Source organism: Diadema setosum, chromosome 4, assembly GCF_964275005.1.
Source record: "Diadema setosum chromosome 4, eeDiaSeto1, whole genome shotgun sequence".
NCBI lineage: Eukaryota > Metazoa > Echinodermata > Echinoidea > Diadematoida > Diadematidae > Diadema > Diadema setosum.
Window position 1 is genome coordinate 31235180 of NC_092688.1, and position 22709 is coordinate 31257888.

General features: G+C 38.0%; 1 protein-coding gene across 1 annotated transcript; it reads right to left on the reverse strand.

Moving 5' to 3' along the window:
* Positions 1-3462: 3462 nt before the first annotated feature.
* Positions 3463-22053, reverse strand: LOC140227130 (amyloid protein-binding protein 2-like). The gene is made up of 11 exons (XM_072307561.1): positions 21913-22053; positions 19112-19200; positions 17327-17475; positions 13184-13307; positions 10730-11056; positions 9963-10068; positions 8957-9081; positions 7878-7963; positions 5627-5817; positions 4684-4849; positions 3463-3731 (listed from the first exon to the last, which is right to left on the reverse strand). The coding sequence occupies exons 1-11, from the start codon at positions 22051-22053 to the stop codon at positions 3493-3495; spliced, it is 1743 nt and encodes a 580-aa protein (XP_072163662.1). The 3' UTR covers positions 3463-3492.
* Between the last annotated feature and the right edge of the window lie 656 nt (positions 22054-22709).

Sequence of the window (22709 nt, forward strand, 5' to 3'; positions counted from 1 at the left end):
ATCATATGCTCAATACTGAAAAAGCACCTGCCATTGTTTGATTTCATTCTGTTTCTTAAAGTCACATTAATGAAATGGGACTATGCTTTAAGGAGATCTCTTTGGATGTTTGGTGGTATACTAAATAGACTTTGTTTTCTTTGGTGTTTTTTTTTTTTTCCTCTTCTTTTCTTCCTTTCTTGGTTTGGCTCTCATTATTTCCTTGTTCCACTTGTTGTCACTATGCATACTGCTACACAAAATGTGAAGACTACAGTGCAGTGTGTGTGCATATCAATGAACAGTTCCATACTAAGCTTTTACCCCACAATTTCCAAAAATGTCTATTGCAGCTATGAAACTATAATTCCACAAAAAAAAAAAAAAAGTATCCACGCTATCATTCACTTCTTCTTCTTCGGTAATGAGCATTTTCTCTTCCTTTCTCATCCTCTCTCTCTCTCTCTCTCTCCCCACTTCCATCTCTTTTGTCTTCTCACTATTTACACATATAATTCTGTATAACTCTCTATATGAGTCTAAACACAACTCCAGCAAGACTGTTGGTTCTCTACACACCATAATTTGCAGTAACACACACAATCGATGCATCCATGCACGAAGCAGATTTGGTTTCCCCATCAAACAGAAACAACTTGAGAGCACTTCTTCATAGAGCACATGTAAACAAATGAGTATGATATATAAGCAATACCCCGCCGCTCTGCCCAACAATCTGTGTTGTTCACAGGTCCTTGGTATATTGAAAGTCTTGTTGTAAGAATTCTGGATTGTACAGCACACAGTTTTCCGCCAATTCTGATGTACTTCATCATCAAAACCGTTTTTAAAGTGGTCTTTGTAACATTATGCCTTGGCCACAGAGTAATCCCTTCATATGTTTGTACTTTGAATGGTGAAGAATGCAGCCACAAGCCTTCTTGACACACACATAGCACTGAAATCTGTTAACAGCAAATAGATATTTTGACAATCTCCCATGTCCCATCCAGTAACTGGAGTTATAACGAGAGTATCATTGTCATACCATTACAGCGTTCTGTTTGTTAACTCCAGAAGAACTGACAAGTACCTTCACCCAACAGCAAACTCTCCATATCCCCTAATATTCCCTCCAAAGCATGGCGCTAATTCTCCACACGTAAACTATAGCATATTTGCAACTGCAGCATGGCAAAATAAAACAAAACTCTCACCTTAGAAAGCTCTAAATCAATTCACTTGACACCTCCATGAAACTCAGAGATATGCGATTAATATCACAGCAAGAGCAAATATTCTTTTTCTTTTTTTCTCCAAGCTAACTTCCACTGCCAAGAATACCACAAGCCCATCAAACCCTATCAAACACAAGCATGGCATGGGTAGGGATAACCTCTGTACATTTGGCATAAGAGTCATCAGTAAACACCTCGAGAGTATCCTTCATCTCAATGCATTCTCCAACAATAATGTCTAAAAGTAATTCTACAATTCCTGCTATCAAATACATAGGGGAGATAAGACATCTCATTTCTTATGATTCGCAGGAAATTTTCAACTAATTCTGAGTCTGATTTGATGTACACATATCCATTGATCCATTCAAGTCAAACAAACTTTGAGCAGACCATAATATTTTCAGCACTTTCTTGACTGACTATTAGTACATCCTTTTTGCAAACCAAAATCTCTTCTGTCCCAGGTTTCTTTAGACACTGAATATGATTGGAGACATTTTGGATGAACTACATCATCTACTGAAGTATTAGCACACTCACTGTTTTTGATTTCTGATGCAATCTCTAGCCGCAAAATAAATCATCTCTGTAGAGTGACATGTATAGCTCTGGTATAGTTAACATATCAAGATGGATGTACCTCTGCAAAGACAATTTTTATTTAAAATCTTTATTTGGCTTTGTCACATTTAAAAAGAAGTATGTGTATAGAATGTGTTGATTGCAGGGATGCACTCCAACATGTCCACAAGCAAAATGATCTGAGTGAGACATGTAGCCTCTGCAATGGAACCATACTGGTATCTGTCTCAACAACAGACACATATTCTTTATGCAAAAAGGGGAATCATGTTACCAAGCACATATTGTAGCTAAAATACTTTAAATATGCAATCAGTTGAAGACAATAATGGCATTATTAATTACTTGCGAAAGGCTATGCAATTTACTCCTTTTTACATTGCAGTGGAAGTTCCTGACTGATGGCATTATTAATACGTGGAAGCTTTGTCATTAGGCTACTACTAGACACTGGTATGTAGAGTTAATATTTCAAGCATGTCACCATGACTTGTCTCATACAGTTTCATAGTCTATCACAGTCTTATAGTGAGTTGCTGTTGCTCTTGTCTCTTCAATGTCTCATAAATAGCAACACTTTGCCTTTGAATTGTAGCAAATGACATACCAAAGGCCATACTTGTGTGCCTGCTCCACAGTCCCTGAAAACACTACAAACAAAACAGGATGTGCTAGGGGAAGGAAACAAACTTAGTGATGCACTATGGAAAGACGAGACATCCTCGAGATAGTCTAGTGAGTGTTTTCAGGGGGTAAAGAATGATGCAGGTCTCCAAACTAGGGAGGATACTCTACAAGTACCAAGCATTCCCCTCAGTTCACATTCATGCTTACCACTGAGAAGCAGTCAATGCGTCCTTTTTCAACACCTTTAAAGAATTGAAAGCCTAGCACAGAATGGAAGGGAACAACTAGGGGATGTCAATATTCATCTTACAATGCCACTCATTATTCAGCGATATTTCTTCGTTGTACAGCGAAACTGAGCAAAGAACAAAGTCAACCAAACACGACGGCTGAATAGCAATTCATAATTCTACGAGCACTTCCCTCCAAATAATGTACACACAGAGCAATGAGTAACCAGAATGTCGGTTGTTCCTGCTTTCGCAAATCAACTTTAGCACAAGCATTTCCCTAACGGAAGGTCTCAAGCTCCAGTAAGCACACATAAGTCTTGTCCAGCTCTAACGTTAGGGCTGTGAGCCGGTTTCCCCTCGACATGCACACCCTATAATCATGATATATGCATCGGTGTAGGGGAAAAACGTATTCTCCGTTTTAGGCAGTGCATGAATTTGTGCTGTGGGATACAGAGCACGCATGAACAGGCAAAGGATATGAACAAACGCAAAGGTCCTCCACGCTGGACACACGAGCATGGAAGATACTTCTGATCTGATACTCCCTAATATATCGTAAAGTGCAGAAAGAGACGTATCAGACCGCCTGCACTCATGTGATGATGATAATAGTTGAGTATGGTGAGACAGTGGTGATAATCCAAGGCCAGGCTTTCTTTGGAGTGTATACTCTTCGTTCAAGACTCAGAGACAATGCACTGCCCCCAAGAGATTAGCAGCTGAGACAGTGCAGAAGCCACACTATCCCACATTGGCACACATGAGGGCCTCCTCTTCCCTCCTCCACCTCCTCCTCCTCTCCTGTCGCCGCCTCCTTCCAGCGGCCGCTAGTCCTGCTTGAAGAACTTGTCGATGACCTCCTTGGTGGTCAGCTCGCTGCGGCAGTTGGCCAGGTACTCCAGGATGTCCACTGGTCCATTGCTCCCCTCCCGCACGTTGTTCCAGTGATTCAGCACCTCCTGGAATTCGTACATGCGCGAGTGGTTGCGGGTGTTGTAGTAGAGGCTGATCAGTCCCCGGTAGTCGTACTCCAGCCCACTGTAGCCTGAGCCAAAGAGTTTCTTGCCTGCCACATAGCAGAAAGAGAAACATTAATACAGTCTGACAAAATTGTTTTTGTCTAAATCTGAAACTTTTACAGAATGGGTAGGGGTTGTGAAGATAAGAGGCTAAAGGTAGATTATAACTTGAAATATTTTCATTACAATAAAAGAATGCCCTTAGGTATCCACTTCAATATTTCAACTATTGATAGTAAATATACATTCCTAATAAGAGCAAATCACTTGGAGTCTTCATTGACTCAATGTAAGCAAGTTTTCTCCAGAGTGATCTCTGTAACAAGCATGTCTTTCCTAACTTTGACGAAAAAAGGAAAAAAAAATCATACACAATACTGTAAAACCAGAAATATTTGTGTGCATTAGAATTTCGCAAATTTTGCAAGAGCCAATATTTGCGATATTAAAATGTACGCAAAAGTGTTTGTTTACATTATATATGCATTAGATACCAGCAGCAATACATGAAAATTTCATGCTGCGAAAAAGGCTGTCGCTCACATTTGCGAACATTTCTTGCTTTACAGTGTCATGCCCTCACAAATCTCCATATAAATGGAAAGTCAAGTTTTATGAAATAATAAAAGACAAATAAAATGAATTTTTGTCTTTTTTGAACAGAAAAAAAAAAAAAAATAGGTGTGATGTTGACAGCATGAAAGGCATGAACCAGATGGCCATTTGAAACTGCTCTCGGGATTCTTAACCCGTTGAGGATGAGTCCCGAGTATACTCGGGCAAATTTCTATGGGAAATGCATGTCGTAGCAAAATCAGTCCATCCTCAATGGGTTGAGAGACTATTTCATGCTGCAACAGAAAGAACTGCCATATTGCTTGACCTGTCACTGCTTTTGTTCCAGACAGCGTTCTCAGTTTGGAGTAAATTCCCCCCTCTGACAGGAAAACATTTGGTAAGTTGTATTAAAAAACAGAAGAGAATCGCTGTGGTGCTCACCTATCTCTATAGACCTTAGGTAGAGTTCCTCTGCCTTGGCATAGAGCTTCATGTCGTAGTTGTACAGCGATGCCAGATGACCCACGGACAGAGCAACCTCATAGTCTTCCTCCCCCAGCAATTTTTCCTTGATCTTTATTGCACGGACGTGCATCTCTTCAGCCATCTATGGAGATCAATGAAGATGTTTGACAATGTTTTTAACATAAATTTGTATTATGATACACATGTGTGCATTGAAGGAATCAGCCAATGCACTTATACCCAAAATCAATCTAATGAGACATCAATCTTATCAATGTTACATGGCAATTTGATTGACTTTTCAAGTAGAGTGCACTGTTGCATTGAACAATGCTACAACATACACACACACACATGTACACACACACTAACAAGGAATCACATCTTCCATCTACATTCTCAGAATGACTGAAATTTCTTGTATAGTTTTGTCATCTATGGGAAGCCTAATATGATGATACTTAAAGGAATGGTACAGCTTCAGTTGAGGTGGGGCTTCAGGTTCCCAATTTTTGTGATGATAATTGTTAAGATAATGACCTCTTATGAAATATGAAAGAGCATATAATTTTGAGAGTAATTCAAAGTTTATTTGATGAAAATGGGTTTTGAAATGGCCTAGATATCCGAAAACAAAGCAATCCTAATAAAAGGTGAGACCCACCCTTTATCAGGACAGCTTTGTTTTACCTTGTTTTGAATACCTCAACCATTTCTAAACCGATTTTCATCAAATGAACTTTGAATTCTTCTCAGAATTATGTGCTCTTTCATATTCATAAAGTGGTTTGTAAGTATCTCACAAGAAATTGAAAGCTGAATTCTCAATTTAACCAATACTATACTATTCCTTTAATCCATTAATAACCAAATTTGCTCAACATGAAGTTATCCAAAGAAATCAAATAGACTTGGGCACCTTAAATTTCCTCATGGACTGGTAGAGCCGCCCCAGGTTGCCGTAGTGCTTGGCCGTCTGGACGTTGAACTCGCCAAAGGCCTGCTTGGCAAGGTTGAGGGAGCTCTGGTGGAGGTCGTGGGCCTCCTGTAGGAGTTTGGTCTCCATGGCCTTGTCATGGGAGTCAATGGCTATCTCCTCTAGGATCAGGGCTAGGATCGAGGGAAAAGTTTTGTCTGTTATTCTCTATAAATGAAGATTATGATCGCACAATATGTTGAGCACAAGTAGCAAGCATTTCAAAGGAAGCCCATCAACCCGATCATTAGATGGAGCAAATTGAAATAGCATCTTTCCAATGATACCTCACTTGTTGCATGACTAGAATTGTTCTTGAAGTCATGATTAAAAACATCCCATATTTTTTTGTTTTGTTTTGTTTTTTGTGTTGTTTAGTTTTTTTTTTTTTTTTTTTTTTTTTTGCAGGTTTGATCACAAATATCTCAAATTGAAAAGAACGGAGTTAACTCATTCTGCCATCAAATTCTTTGAACGTAGATTGTCACAGAGGTCTTCTATGGGAAATCTCCCCAAACATGTACATGGATTCAGCCAATGTAAAAAAGTTCATGGAAATACAAGAAATGTTGAGGAATATCAGACAATCTGTTCAAAAGATATGAACATTTAGAATTTTGATAATTCCATGTACTGCCCTCACTGTAAATAATGACTGCAAAGAGGATTTCACAAATCTTAACATTTTCATGGAAAGATACAGATTCACCATACTTGACAAAGGGATATCTCAAGGCCCCTTGAAGAGGATAAGTCTAGTACTCTTTAATACAAAAACAAATCATATTTACAAGCGAAAGGTATAGTGCTACATTCAGAAGCTGCAGGGATGCATTCAGATCATGTCCACAAGTATTACGCTTTGAATGGGATTTGCTGCCTCCATACCAGAGGCATACTGGTATCTGTCTCAGCAGCACAGCTGCATTTTTTTATGCAAAAGAGGGAATGATGATGTTACCAGGTACGCAACTGATCTTTCATTGTCCCATTAAAATGAATCATGTTTACACGCACAGGGCACTGTGCCACACTCTTGGTTTCTTGCAATTTAAATGTATGCATTCAGTGTATCTGCAAACGGCTCTTGGCGTACTTCATTGTATGCATCATTGATTCCATGGTTTAGGTTATCTGCAGCATGTAATTTCAACCAATATCTTTTTTTTTAAATTTATCCATTTCAAGCCTTTGTTTGTTTGTTTTAAACATCCTTACAATGATTTATTGTTCATTTTCACTGCAATCTTGACAACTAAATGTTTCACTGAATTGATATATATTACTTTCTATATTTAATTTTGGTGCCGTAACCAATTGGATACCAGTGCACGTCTTTGAATCACTTGAGCATGGTTTGGGTTTGTGCCCAACGAAGCCTGACACGTTTGCCCTTAGGGCAAAGCATTTTGTTTGCATTGCTGCTCTCTACCCAGGAGTATGAATGGGTACTGGGTAGGATGAGAGTGTTAGTTGATCATCATGTGCATGCCTGAAATGGCGACTGGCCGGAATGCTCCCCAGGCCCAGGAAGTGGAGAGTGAGCATCGCCACACTATCCAGTACCTCAACTGGCATGTTTAGTGTCAACATAAACTGAATTGAGGGTCCCATTATACACGACCACCATGAAGTTTTCCACTGAGCGCAGCTGCAGGTATTTGAAGGGCGTGTCCGTTCCCTCACGATCCCACTGACATATTGGAACATTAAATTTGATTCATCACATGACTGTAGTCAAGGCATATCAAATTACTGCATGTCTGTACACTGTTAAAGACAGAATATTAAGCAGGCCCACATTTCAACACAGATTGCTTGCTTCTTATCAATAAGCCTACAGCAGGTCTTTGTCACAAGCAATATGTTTTGCTACTTTTGGAGAAAGGTCATACATGTTGGATTATGTAAACTTATAGATGAGTGATGGAATCCAGTGTCCCTAAGCAAGGTATCTTATCCACAGTTGGTATTTCTTTCTTGAACCTTTACAAGATAGGATTCACCATGTGTGCAGTTAGGTGGAAATGACATCCTTGCTGTAATATTCCTAAGTAGAGAAGTCAGTCAATCATATGGGCAACCATTGATTCCTGTGACCACAGTAACATTTTATTGTATAGTACGTACCCTAAGCACCAAACAAAGAACACTTGGGAATAAGAAATTATTTGAGGCTTGACCTCCCACTCACCTTTGACCCTTCGTGACGAGGCAAGCAGGAGGTGGTTCTCTGGGAGAATTTGTGTGATGATGCTGATGGCCTTCTCTGCATGCTCACTGGAAGCCAGAAAAGATAGGACGGGGAAACTATTAAAGATGCCACACTATGTACAAATTCAAAATCAGAATCTGGAGGGAAATGTCTCTAAACTATGTAAGTAGACCGACATTACATTAAGTAAATACAGCACTGATCAAATCTTCCTATCCCATTCCATCACCCTCTCATCTTTCATCGTAGACTGATGTAACTGACACACTGCATAGACTATGACTGAATGATGACCTATGCCAATGATTTAAGCTAATAAGTTAATTCTGATTGGTATGAATGCACCACAAATTTTAGCTAAGTTATCTACACTTTTTTCTACTGCAACTCTGATATAGAATAGCACTCACCTCGTAACCTTTGTAACGGCAATAGGAACCTAGTAAACGTTATCACATTTCAGACTGATTGTCACAAGAAGTTTAATGTCTAATGATTTTTAGTTTTAAATGAGCTGCAATATCCAATTTTCTCGATTTAGATAAAAAGGTACGATGACGCCAGGTTCAAAAGATGAATTTGACTGGATTTTCAGACTGTGTGGAGGGACCTTCAACATATTCCCTCGCTGAATGTGCGAAGAAGTGATATGACTGCGTGCGCATTTTTTTTTTTTTTTGTGATGATGATGGCTTCTTGTTTAGTGCCAGTGTCCGTCTATGAAGGGTGCTCATGGCGCTTGATCTAGAATGTTTCAATTTCACCTGTTCAGTCAGGATATGATGTTGGGATATTTTATTTCCATTATCCGGCGTCAAGGATTAGGTAAATGTAAGTATTGTTAGGAAGGCATGGCTGGGAAGAGGTAAAGTATCACAACAGTATTTGTTAGGGGAAAAATAAAAGTGTCTCTATTGTGATCTGCATAGGAGAACCCTCATGATTACAAATTCATTGACACACATGTTATGTAATGTCAGGAAGGAGCACTTCAGGTGATTTCTAATTTCAACGAGAACTCAGATTTTCAGAATGTTACTGGAGTGTGAGCGACTCACTTTGCATCATCAAACTTGCCGTAGCTGTACTGATGCACGTAGGACGCATAGGCCAGGTCTTCGTGAGCTACAGCTACGTGGAGGTTCCGGCCCCCAAAGGCAGATAACCGGATATCTAGCGCTTGCTGGAGATGAACACAAAGAAGATGGGGAAAAAAAATTATTCTTGCTTGGATAGCAGTAGAGCAGTAGTATCATGGCTCTGTCATCACTAACCATGATCATCACTGTAGACATTAAATCTCTAACCACAAACCATTTCACATCACCTTTGATAATGTACCCTTTCTCCCTCTTCTTCTTCTTTCTTTTCTTCTTTCTTCTTCTTCTTCTTCCTTTTCTTCTTCTTTCTTCTTCTTCTTCTCCTTCTTCTTCTTCTTCTTTTTCTTCCTTTTCTTCTTCCTCCTCATTCTTCTTCTTCTCTATTCTGTCTTATATGACAAATACATACATTATAACACACTTTATTCCAATTTCAAAATGTCGATACAGTTCTCAAAATATTCCAAAAAAGCTACAGAGTTAAAATCTCATCTTTTTTTTCTTTTTTTTTTTTCAACAGAGTATGACAACTAATTGGTGATAATATCATAACATACTTTCTTCCACTTTCAAATTTGTGATACAATTCTCAGCATATTTCAAAAAAGGCTACGGAGTTGCAATCTAAGATAATATGTTGACCTTAGATCCAAATTTATTTATTTGTATGCATGGAATGATGATTTAAAGTTCAGCCATGATACATTCCAGTGTCTATTTCATGTGAAATAAGCATCTAGATTCTACTAGTGAAAACTGGTACTAAAGAATGTCAAGACAGGAGTAACAAACCTAGACAACAACACATTAAGTGAAAACAACCTTATGTTATTGTGTTTTCTAGTTTTCTTGTATAAATAGCACGAGTGCACTTACAAACACCAGTATAAAGTGCCATACAAATGCACTTATAATTATCATCATCATCATTACTATTATCACCACCTTCAGACTGCAACCATACCTGATAGACTGCTGTGGACTGACATATTGAATCGACGTTGAGTAAGTAGAAGCCAAAATCTAGAAGAACGTCAGAATACTTGGGATGTCTAACTCCAAAGTGTTCTCTGTGGAAACAAAAATAATCAAGGATGTTTGTGATACTATATATGATCAACTCAAATGCAGCATCAATATCTAGGTACCTCTTTACTGCTTCATGGTATCATTTCAACACTAACAAGTCATAAATAAGTCACCAGTATCATCATCATCATCATCATCATCATCAGCATCATCTTTAATGAAGTTCATTGTTACTATGACTACTGTCGCTGCTCTTAGTCAAGCTGTAATGATGGTAACCAATGACACTATCATCTCTCATACAAATGTTGATTACATAATGACAGTGGACACTTAAAATCCATGACCAAGATCAATATTTTCTTTTATATATCTGCATTAAATACTCAATAAAAATACATCCTACATCCCTCAATTTCAGGCATTTGTTCTTCTCTTTGGTCATTAATCTACTGTTAATGTTGTTATTTTTCTACAATTAGATTCACAAGTTTGTCGCTGAGCGGCTCAAAAACAAATTAGCAAGTTCTTCAATTCCCACTGCATAATTGCCTTAAAGTATGTCTCCAACCGACCCTTCACAAGATTTCAAAATTGTTTTGACATTTCCATTCAAGCATGAAAACCTTCCTTCAGAGGATTTCCTTCCTTCTCACCCATTTTTTTGTCACATTCTATCTTTTCCCTCTCTCTCTTCCTCACCTGACAAGGCATACAGCGTGCTTGATGAGGAGGTCAGCCTTCTTGAACTCCCGCTTGACCACGCAGGCCTTGGCCGCCTGCCGCAGGATGTCGATGACGCAGCGGACCGGCATGCGGGGGTTGATGCAGCGCAGGGCCTCCTGGCACTGCCGGTACGCCTCGTCGTAGTGGCTCTTGGAGAAGAGCAGGGAGCACATCTCGCCGTGCAGCGCCGCCTCGTTGACGGGCACCCGGCTGGCCTTGAGCAGGTCCAGGAGCTCCTGGGCCTCCGAGAAGGACTCCTCCGCCTGGCTGTACTTGCAGTTGGCATTACGCACATGTATTAACCTGTCCGGGGCATCATACATACAGCAAATATGTGGTAGTTTACACAAAGCTTCCACAGATTTCGTCTGATATTTACTGAAATTCTACTGGAAGACAACTTGACTACCACCTTTTATAACATTACTGTTCATTATCATACCTACCTGGTACTCCCCTAAAATCCTATTAAAAGAGGTTTGTCGTCAGTCATTGCTGTTAGTTTTAACGTCACAGCATACTCAGCATAAGTGACTCATACTTGGGGCATAAGCTTTTTGAGGGTTCGTTCAGACCTGGGGGGTGTTTCATAAAGCTGTTCATAAAGTTACGAATGACTTACGAGCGACTGGTGATCACTTCTTGTGCTGAATTATGGAAATTCTGATAAGTATAGCACATCAGAACTGATCACCAGTCACTCGTAAGTTGTTCGTAACTTTACGAACAGCTTTATGAAACAGGGCCCTGAAGAGTAGTTGAAATTCAAAGACTTTGCAAAGGCTGTTCAAGACTTTTTCCTACAATTCTTCCTTTCTTTCATCTCCTTTTTTTTTTGGGGGGGGGGGGGTTTCGCTTGCAAGTAATTTTGAGCACAACAAATATGAAACATTTTACAAAACTATTTACAGCGCATACGCCAAGATAAGATATATGTTGGACAAGTCTGGCATCAAACTGTGAGTAAAATCATGGTTCAACTTTCAGCATCAAAAATAACTTTATCAACAAAATTGCCTCAACATAACTGTTACATTCCTGGTAGAGGTTTTCCGGGTTTTAATCTTTTCGATACTGGTACAGCTGTACCTCACGATGCTTGCTATTATTGTTAAGAACTCAACCTCCATCATTAATGAAAAGGAAAAGGTGTGCTTGAGGCAAAACAGCACATTAGTTTCAACACATCTACACCTGTGTTACTTTTTAATACATTTCAATTCAAACTGAGCAACTCGAGCGACAGCCATTAAATTCTGCACTCATATTACACAATTGTATCACAAACCCACCGAGAAAAAAAGCCATCATGTTAAGTTTGATGACTTCAGGCACTCTATATTAAAGGAACTCTGGAACACAGCTGAGCAAACTTTTACAATCTCTTCCATCCAATGCAATACATGCAGCACACAGAAGATCAAGGTGCCTTTGCATGGTATCAAGCCATGTATGTCAAGGAAACAAAACTCTACTGCCAAAGCAGGATATCCCTGGCAATCAATATCATGACTGTACCAAATCAGTTCCTGGTCTCCTGAACAACCCACCTCTCCTCCCCCCCTCCCCCCCCCCCAAAAAAAAAAAGGGTGAAAACCCTAAAACGAGTATCCTATCAGCTTTCACAACCCCACTGCACATTTAAATGGATGGCACAGGAGTTTGGCAACACACAACCTCCACAATTGAATTGAGGACACCTGCTTTATGGCCGGTTTCTTGTCAAGTAATTGATAAATTAAGTAGGTAAGTAACAGTGTATGGCCTGTCGAGTCCTTCTTACAAAGCATTAGGCACTTCATAGGCATGATTTAGTATCATTATCTCTATCATAATTACAATTATCATTATCATTACTGTTAGTAGTATGGGCAGCTGTATATCATTAACATTCAATAATTATTACTATCAATCTCACTGTCATTTCTGTCATTATCATTATCATCATGATGATTATTACATGTACATCTACAGATGTACATTTTGATAGTCCATGCTAATGTCAAGCTTTACAATAACTAATTCTCAAGATTTTCAGCCACAGTACCTTTATGGTTCTTGGTTTCATCATTAATAACATAGTGCACCTTTACATCTTACTGGTGAACATGAGATTCTGTAAAAATTGGCAAATTCACTTAGGAACTTTAAGCTATATTCAGACATTTCATCTGATTGCTCACATGATGAAATTGATGTTGACTCAAATGAGCATGCAAGAGTACAACAATTTTTTTTTTTTTCACTTTCCACACCAAGGCCTCGTATCATAACATATTGCAACTGTTTGCCGTTTCATTCAAATGAGAAGCTCATCTCAGGAGCTGTGCAATCTTGAAACAATCACCATCCTTTACAACATGGTCCCTGGGATCAACTATTACACTTTAAAAAGAAAATGCAAAGTGACAACAACAACAAAAGACTCACCTTGTGGTGCATTCAAAGGCCCACATCAGTCTTTGCTGGTCCGTCTTGGGCTTACATAACCTCAGACAGGCTTCGTAGACTTTCTCTGCGTCGCAGAACCACCCCGCCTCGGACAGAAAGCCGCCTGGATTGTACAGAGTTAAAGAATGAGAGAGAGAGAGAGATGCATGCAGGCAGACAATTGGATTAGAGACGGATTGAAAGGTAAAAAGAGAAGATGAAAAAGAAAGATAGAGAAATTGATACAAAGGATGGGTTAATGGAATTAAATAAAGGAGGTCAGAATTTCTCTGAAGTACGAGTAGCAGATTCTTCTACAGATACACTTCCATTTCTCTTTTTCAGAGATGTTTGGTAAATGTAATTTTGAACCAGAGTAGCATGAATTAAATTTCCACGCAACTACCCATGCCTGTTTACAATGAAAAATGACAATACTTCCTCTAGTTCTAAACATATTCAACTTTATGTTCTAATTACCTTTAGAAGTATGCATAAAATGATAATACATAAAACAGTAGGTATTTCATGGAAATTACACAAGTTTTCAAGTGAGAAAGTTCTGAGATTCATATCATAATCTTGTAATTTCCTGGAGGAGCATATTCATAGCAACCACATCACATGCACGTAAGAAGGAAGGGAAGCCATTGCCTCCTGTGCACAAAATCATTTGAAAAACACAAATCATGTTTTTGGTTGATATCTAATAGTAACTACAATATATTTACCGTTCCCCTCAGAGAATTGCTAGATTTATCATATGTCATATTTAGCGAGTATAATTGGAGTATAATGGAGTACAGTAACGAATAAACAAATGTATGCATGCACATTACATTTACGTGTTGTATGTCTGGATCAGATTGCATTCACGTGTTGTTAAACTCACAATCAGCATCAAACTTGCAAAATTCACAAAAATTAAAAAAACCCTCGTAATATTTGTTATTATTACAATACAACACTAACAATATTATGATGCACAGAATGGAAGGCTTTTCAACACAGGAAATTTCGTGAAGATTTGTGTGCAGGACAATGGGAGACCCATGAGCGGATGACATCAGCTAATCTATTTTCATGACAACAATGTGCACAAAAGCATGTAGCCTGTGCCAAAATTTGGATGGAATCATTTCCTGGTTTGGCACTGAGAGATGGCAACATTCAAATGATGTATACATAGTATGCCAGCCCACTGATATCTGTAATTTTTAAGAGGCTTCTTTCAAACTCTCACTACATTGTATATGATTGCTTTTAAGACTAAACTCTCAGATGATACACTGTAACTTGCCATTTCAGGCTCCAGAGAGCCCAATTCATTCCCAGGACATGCATGAAAACAGCTCACAGAAGGGATTCTACCAGTATAAACTTCTCCATTTTATGCACTATAACAAATAAATATGTGTACACACACACACACAAACAAACAAACACACACACACACACACAAGCAAATAAATGAACAAACACAGAGTGATACATGTTCATTCACAGACATAGAAAAAATTCTACTAAAGTGAATCTGCAAAATGAGTCACCAAAACGAGATATCAAATTTCCAGTGATAAACAATGTCATATGATTTAGCACTTCTAAGAGGTACTACGGGTATAAACTGAATACTGAAAAATTAAATAATTCATCAGGCGATTGCTTTTAAATGAAACTCTTGTTTGGTGCATACAGTCATCAAATAGACATCCTTCGGGGGGGGGGGGGGGGAGAAAAATATCTCACAGAAAAGCTGTGAGTCAGCATTGGGTTTTGTGGTAAACACATCTTGTATCGGGATCAGAACACTCCTTCATGATGTGCATAATATGATTCATAATGCTGATAAGGGAGCTCCTCCTTTATACACACACACACACACATATGCAGATTCTGCAAATCCATCTTAATGGAGCTTATAGCCTTACTCCAGAGCTCACTTCTAATTTTCACACCCAAAACACAATGCCTACCATACTTAGTCTTTGTTATATTATTGAACACAATGTACAGTACTTCACTGATTCTTATATGTTTCTCTTCCATACTTAGTATTATTACAAAATTAGCTTGAAATTTCTGAAAAAAAATTGTGCTTAGCTATACGACTATTTGGACTATTCAGAGTGATTGTGCAACAATTCCTTGAATCAATAACTGTCGTGCTTGGATGGTTTTCTGTGGAGTTTTTGTACTTCAATACATTCTAATATGTCTAGTACAAAAAAAACAAACAAACAAACAAACAAACAAACAAACAAACATTAATAAACCAGCCTATGGAAACTATGAAAGGAAATTATACAATACAATCCCCCCCCCCCCCCGGAAAAAAGAAGAAATAATCATACCCATGCATGAATACATACACATTGCGATTTATCACCATTTAAACAATCTTGTCCATGGCTCTACCTTAGCACTCACAAGTTTATTGTCAGATAGGAAGTTAACATCATATCTTTAAAGTTTATTATTATTATTATTATTGTTATTATTATTATTATTATTATTATTACTACTACTACTACTATTATTACTATTACTATTAATATTATTATTATTATAATTATTATTATTATTATTATCACTATTATCATCATCATCATCATCATTATTATTATCAAACTGTTGTTAAACACATCATTTAGTACCCTGGTGTTTACATTTTCCTAAGTGTCACATAAGTAACACTGCATCCTGTTTTCTACTTGGAGGAATTGGAGGATTTCACATGGAGGGCATGTGCAATAATCGTCGGCCTTATGCCAAAAGGGCCTTACAGAACTTCCCGTTATGCCAAAAGGGGACTAATAGTGTACAAAGTCTATAGTCTTAAGGGCCTTTTTGCATAACAGTAGAAGTGGTTTAAGGCCCTTTTGGCATAATAGACCGACGTAATCATAACAGCACTATCACTGACTGGACAGTACCACAGTTGCTCTCAGTTGCTGTATAAAAGCATGCATGGTACAGTGTATAACATACCGTCTGAATTGACAAATATTTAGATTGGATCAACGAATCACCCATCAAAGTGACACCTGAGGTGAAAACTGCTGAGTCACTCAGCACCCAGCAAGCTTCCAGAAAATCAGAATTTGACAATACATATTCCGAGTTTTGATAGCTGTGATAGGCTGCCCTGTAATCAATGCTTCATTGCCCATGAAGCTAAAGAGATGGTACAGTTTTAGTTGAGATGGAGCTTCAAGTTTCCTATGTTTTTACCTGGCGATTTTTTGAGATGATGAGAAACCTCTGAAGAAATGTAAGTGAGCATTTAATATGAGGAATTCAAAGTTTATTTGATGAAAATTGGTTTTTAAATGGCCGAGACATCCAAGAACAAAATGATCCTAATAAAAGGTGGGACCCACCTTCTTTTAATAGGATTGCTTTGTTTTACTTCGCTTCTGGATATATCTTGGCCAATTCAGAACTGATTTTCATCAAATAAACTTTGAATTCCTATTGGATTGTATGTTCCCTGGCATTTCATAAAGTGGTTTCCAAGTATCTCACAAAAAGTTAGAGTTTGAATCCTAAACTCAACCAATACCATCCCTTTAATTCCCTGAAACACCTCTATACACATCACTTTTGAGGAACATAGTAGTTTCTACAAATGCAAACACCAGTCATGTGTACAAAGTGGTCACAAGAAATTTGAATTTAGAGCCTGTTTCTAAATGGGTAGCAATCATTCCCAAGTACTTGGGTATTACACTAGATTTGACCAGCATTACAATAGTGTTGATTTCATTGTAATGGACATTTTCATAGCAAAAAACAAACAAATAAACAAACAAACAAACAAAATTAAGATTAAGATCTAACTTGTACAGAGAAACAGAATGATTCAAGATTCATTAGAGTCATACATAGGATAAGAATATCATAGAATTTTTACATTTACCATGTTTTCCACACAACAGTAGCAATCATTGCAACTACCTTTTCATTTTTTGTTGTGTATGCAACTAGTATAAAAACTATTACAGATTCTCTTGGTCAGTTAAGCTTGATTCTACTCTGACTTTCCATCGAAAGCCAACTCGAATTATAAAGTTGGGAGCTGCACATTTAATCTTTACGGCTCTTACAAAGCAATATGAAAGACGAGGATGTCAGACTTACCAAGCGAAAAGCCAAGCTGCACCGTTCTACTGACTCTGTCGGCATTTTGTCCATCTATTGAGGCATGAGTGGCGTACGAGTCGGCTAAAACTTTGGCAACTTTGACCCCGTGGTCCATCAGGGCTTGGAAACAGTGATGGAGAAAATGTCTGAAGGATACAACAATATGGCAGCAAATTATAAGTAGAATTCCACATTCGCAGTGTCATAAGCACACAGAGGTCTGTACTATAGGAAATATATTTTATTGATGAAGTAAACATCTAACCATCTGTAAATCTCGCAAATCGCCCTAGAAAGACTATGGTGATCCCCCCATATACTGAATTAATTGTTTTCATGTTGAGTTTGTGTGTGTGTGTGTGTGTGTGTGTGTGTGTGTCAAAATGTTGCAGTTTTCTTGTATTATTCCTCTGTTCGATGTACAGTTGTTACATTCTTTGTATACGGTATGCTTTTTATCACATGTGGAAATAAAATGAACTGTTATAAAATGCTGTCATTCTTCATTTGTCATATTCACACTGTCATATTGATATCATAGTCATACAATTTTGTTTACTTACTATAAGATGATAATTAGTGTTAAATCATTGTGCTATACAATTACCGGTATATTGGCTTGACATGAACTATTCTTTAATGAAATCTTATTGTACCAGCATTCGAGAATAAACATTACTGTATGGTCGGTCAAATAAGAGCACTTAATTCAAACAGCAGATCATATAAACTGCTATTAAAATGCTAAAAATTTTATGAATAACCACACCCAGATGACAAATGTTTTTCAAAGATACATGTACCACTACCATTCCATATGCTAGCAGAACAGCAGCACTTGAGATAGACGAATAGAGAGAGAAAGACAGACAAACAGACAGACAGATGGTCAAACAAATACGCATACACATAGGCAGACAGAGAATCCCACCTCCATGGAATAACCAAGGCTTGCAGCTGTCTATTAGTAGCATACATAGTCAAGGATACAAAGACACATGTATGCAGGCATCTCATATCGTCACTGTGGTACTACCTATCCAGCAAATCTTTACAAAAAAAAAAAAACAAACAAACAATATCACTGCATCAAAATGCCTCTTTCTTTTTTTTTAAGAGCACAATTATTATACATGCTGGTAGCATTCGATACCAAAGTGGTAAACTTATCAATATGTAATCTGACACAAAAGTCCCTTTTGGAATGGTGGAAGCCAGTACAATATTTGGTTTCTTCTCCTTTTTCACTGAAGTCAATCCAAATGGTCTCACACAAAGAAGGCAGACACATGCACTTACTATTTGCTACCATATGGTGACTCCCATTATAACAACGTCCTTGGGACTCGCAGTTTTCTTTCGTTACAGTGAACTTTTGATATAATATATATAGAATGAACAATTACATATTTAAATATTTGAAAATAGTACACACATTTAGTCAATATATCAAGATAATTGCTTGAATTTGAAATTAAATATCTAGATGACATTATGGTATATATGAAAATGTCATCTCAACAATCACTATCATCTAAATTTGTGTCAAATATCAAAATTAAAACTGGTAAAAGTATGAGCCTTCAAATGCCTTCAAGGGGCATGCAATTGAAAACAATCACTAAAACATTGTCTTCACCATAACCAGATGATACAGAAAATGATAAAAATAAAAAATTCACAATTGACAGTAAGTGAAAATCTTGCATCTTAGAATGATAAAATATACTAACAGGCATGCAGTACTTTGTCTGGAAGAGATTACCGGTAGATGCCTCTCACCTTTTGTCATTGACTCTGAGGACTTTTGCGAAGATGTCCAGCTCACAAAATTCCATTCCTAGTTGGCATAGTCTCCCTTGCTTGTAAAGCTGTACCAGAAACAAGAAAAACATATGGTCCATTAAAAATGCCAATTTCCAACTGTGACCTCTGCACTTTAATGATCCCTTTATATAAATTATTGAACTACATTGTATAACACCTCATTATACTGCTGTTATTATGGGGAGAATCAGTGAAACCAGTAACATTGCTATTTTCTATAATGTTACATATATATATTTCTTTCAAAAGTGCATTTTGCTGCTATTGTACTATTTAGATCGTGATTAACCAAAAATTTACAATACAAACCCTATCTCAGCAGAAGGGCATAAAAGATGAAGAGTTGACTGCGTACAGCTGTAGGGTATTTACTTGACCGAAAGATCGGTCTGTATCTGGTCGTCGGGGAAATGTTCCGCAGAGACTGCGTCTGGCTTCACAGAGGAGAGCGATAACGTCTAAAAAATAAAAGACTCCTCCGGACAGACGGATCTTTCTGTCTAGGTATTTACCACAAGGTAGGCATCATTGCTTTTGTACAGGAGATTCTTTGCATTAAAACGATGTTAATTATGACCTTTTCAAAGGTTGCAAAAATTCCTGTGAGCTACAGCAGTTAGCCACAGCCACCACAGAACATACAATGTGTACTGTATACCTTATTTATATTGAAGAAGATTGGAACAGATAATGCTTGCATGCTGCATAGTAATGCATCACTGTCTAGTTTTATTGATAATTCTTAATTCCATTTCCATCCATGCACTTTATTCACTCAATGCTGTAGGCCTACTCATGAAATTATAAAAAAGGGTCAACAAGATCGATACACATGTTGTATTGGTCACTAAGGTCTCAAGTGGTCTACGATTGTAACTCTTTCAGCTGTCTTACTCTTAGATACAATTTATGGGTTTCACTGTAAATTTGAATAGTTTTCTTGATTATAGCTGACATCACAACAAAGAGGTTTTTGTTGTTTGGTTGGTTGGTTTGGCTTGATTTACGCATATAAACAGTGGATGCAGCATGCTCGGAGGTTTAACTATACAAAGCCCAGTCGCTGTACGTACGTAGCGTTCGCAAATCGTATTAAGAGCGTCTGGTCGGGCTAGGAGGTTTAGATGAAATTAGAAGAGACACATTTAATGCTCGTTAATGCTGCTTTTCAGATCTTTGCAACCGTTCCTTTTAGCTTGCTCAATTTAAAAAAAAAAAAAATAAAATAAAATGTCTAAACAGCTCTATGACTAGTATGAGTATGACGATGACCATGCCACTACCACGGTTATGGTCTAGACTTGGCTTTATGGAGTTCATTGAGACTAAATGAGAGAAAGATTGGTCTTCTGTATCTGGTCGTCGGGGATATGTTCTGCGGAGACTGCGTTTGGCTTCACAGATCCCCTCCTGTCTCCGAAGTTCATTGAAGGGACTATTTAGCTCCCTTTTTTGCCAAGTCACACTAGATCTAGACCTAAGTACAACATTCTAATTGTGACTGTGCACCTCAAAACGAACATAAAGTCGCACACACTGATTTTGCGAGAGGACTGAAAATAAGTGAAATGGGTCAACCGAGTTGAACTTGACTTTTTCATATTTTCTGAGAGCGGATCTTCTTTTACATTATGCTAAAATTTGATATCATAAAACGGGCAGGAAAGTGCGTTTTTTTAGCATTTTATCTCGAACATTTCTGGTAGAATAGTGTGATTAGGTGTGTCTTTAGAATCCCTTTTTCATTTCTGAAAAACCTTGTCCACACTCTTCACTTTCAACTCTAATAACTTTTGAAAGGATAGTGCTACTGCTTTGGAAGTTGGCATTAAATGGACAGAATGTGTTAATGAAGCATGTTTAATTTCACTTTAATCTGATAATCCCTTCATTGTTGTTACTCTGGTGGTTTACTTCCTGTTTTTTGTCCCATTCATCGCACAGCCAGCACGGTTTGGTAAAGATTAAGCGCTTGAATAGACATTGTACTTCAGAGCCCTCTTTTCTCAGTTCACACTTTTCCTGAGCATTGCTGAGTTTGTGCTTTCTTTCCAATATTTAGATAGTTTAGGAGAGTCCATTTGATTTGAGTTATACCAGTACATCATTTTCTGCTCTTTCAGAATATGGTCTTAACTAAAAATTCATGTCTGGCGACTTTTTGTTTGTTTTGAGGTGCAGGGTCACAATTACCGACTGGGAAGATAGAGTGGGCCTAGACAGAAACGAGAAAGATCCATCTGTCCGGAGGACTCTTTTATATTTTGCCATTAACGCTGTCCTCCGTATACGGAGGGGATCCGTGAAGCCAGATGCAGTCTCCGCGGAACATTCCCCGACAGACAGATACAGACCGATCTTTCGGTCAAAAAAGAGTAGGCCTAGCTAGGCACCTTACTGCATGCTGCATGCTGGGAATGTTTAAAGTACAAGTAACGTTAGAGTTAGGTTCTACACTTTTCAATATTATCTGGACTTCAGTGGTTTCGGAGGCTTCTAAACATAATTTGCTAATTTTAACAGAAACACCCACGTAAAAAATGTTAACTTTTAGCAACACATCCTATCGCGTGTTGACGTTGACAAAACAGGACCAGAAAGATGCCATGGCATGGGCATAGATCTACTTACGCATTATCGCGCCATATCTTTATTTCTATTGACTGCGCTAAGCACGGTAGTGTGAGTTGCAAACGGCAAGCGCCCAGAACAGCTGCTTGCGAATTCTCTAACCAAATTAATCACGTATAACTTACTTTGTAATAAATATCGAACTGGATGTTTTCAGGGAGTGGTCTAAGCTCTTTCCTGTGTCGTGAATACGTCGAAACAACGGCAGATATGGCGGCATTGTAGAGGGTTTCTGGCACCCACTGCAGCTCACTGGCAACCGCCATGTTTACCTCTCGTCGGACATTTAATAACTAGTCTTGATCAAGGCGTTATAACCGCAATATTTAGATGATTCTCTGTCTGCCTGGATTTGTTTATAAGTTTGGCATAATGACTTCAATAGTTGTTTTTTTTTTTTTTTTTTTTTCTTGGAGTGGTAGATGATTCAAGACGTTTGAGTCACATTACTGTGTAGCAGAATAAAGGGAGTGGAGAATTGTGTCAAAATGTTGTGGCAATATCAGGACCTGAAAGAAAATGACCATAGCGGATCGCAGGAACTGCAACTGTATGTTCAACTGCAGCAAAGCTGTTATATAGCCCCATCTCATGTTGATGGTGCATGATCCTTATTTAATCAATTGTGTATTCATAACGAAACAGATGCAATCCAAATGAGCATGGGATTAAAGTGCAATAACTTATTTATGACTCCATGTCTTGGTGAACATGCAGTAAGAAGTCAAGTAAGCAGAATGTATCACTAAATCTGAACATAAGGAAAGTTTGAGAAGTAAAGTTTGACATGTTTTCATTATATGGAGATCACAACTACAACTTCATATGTAGATTAGGATGAAGTGATTACGTTAATCGCCTCGCAGGTCTTTCATTATAACCTGTGCACACAAATCCTAATTAAGTCAATCTCTTCTTTTTT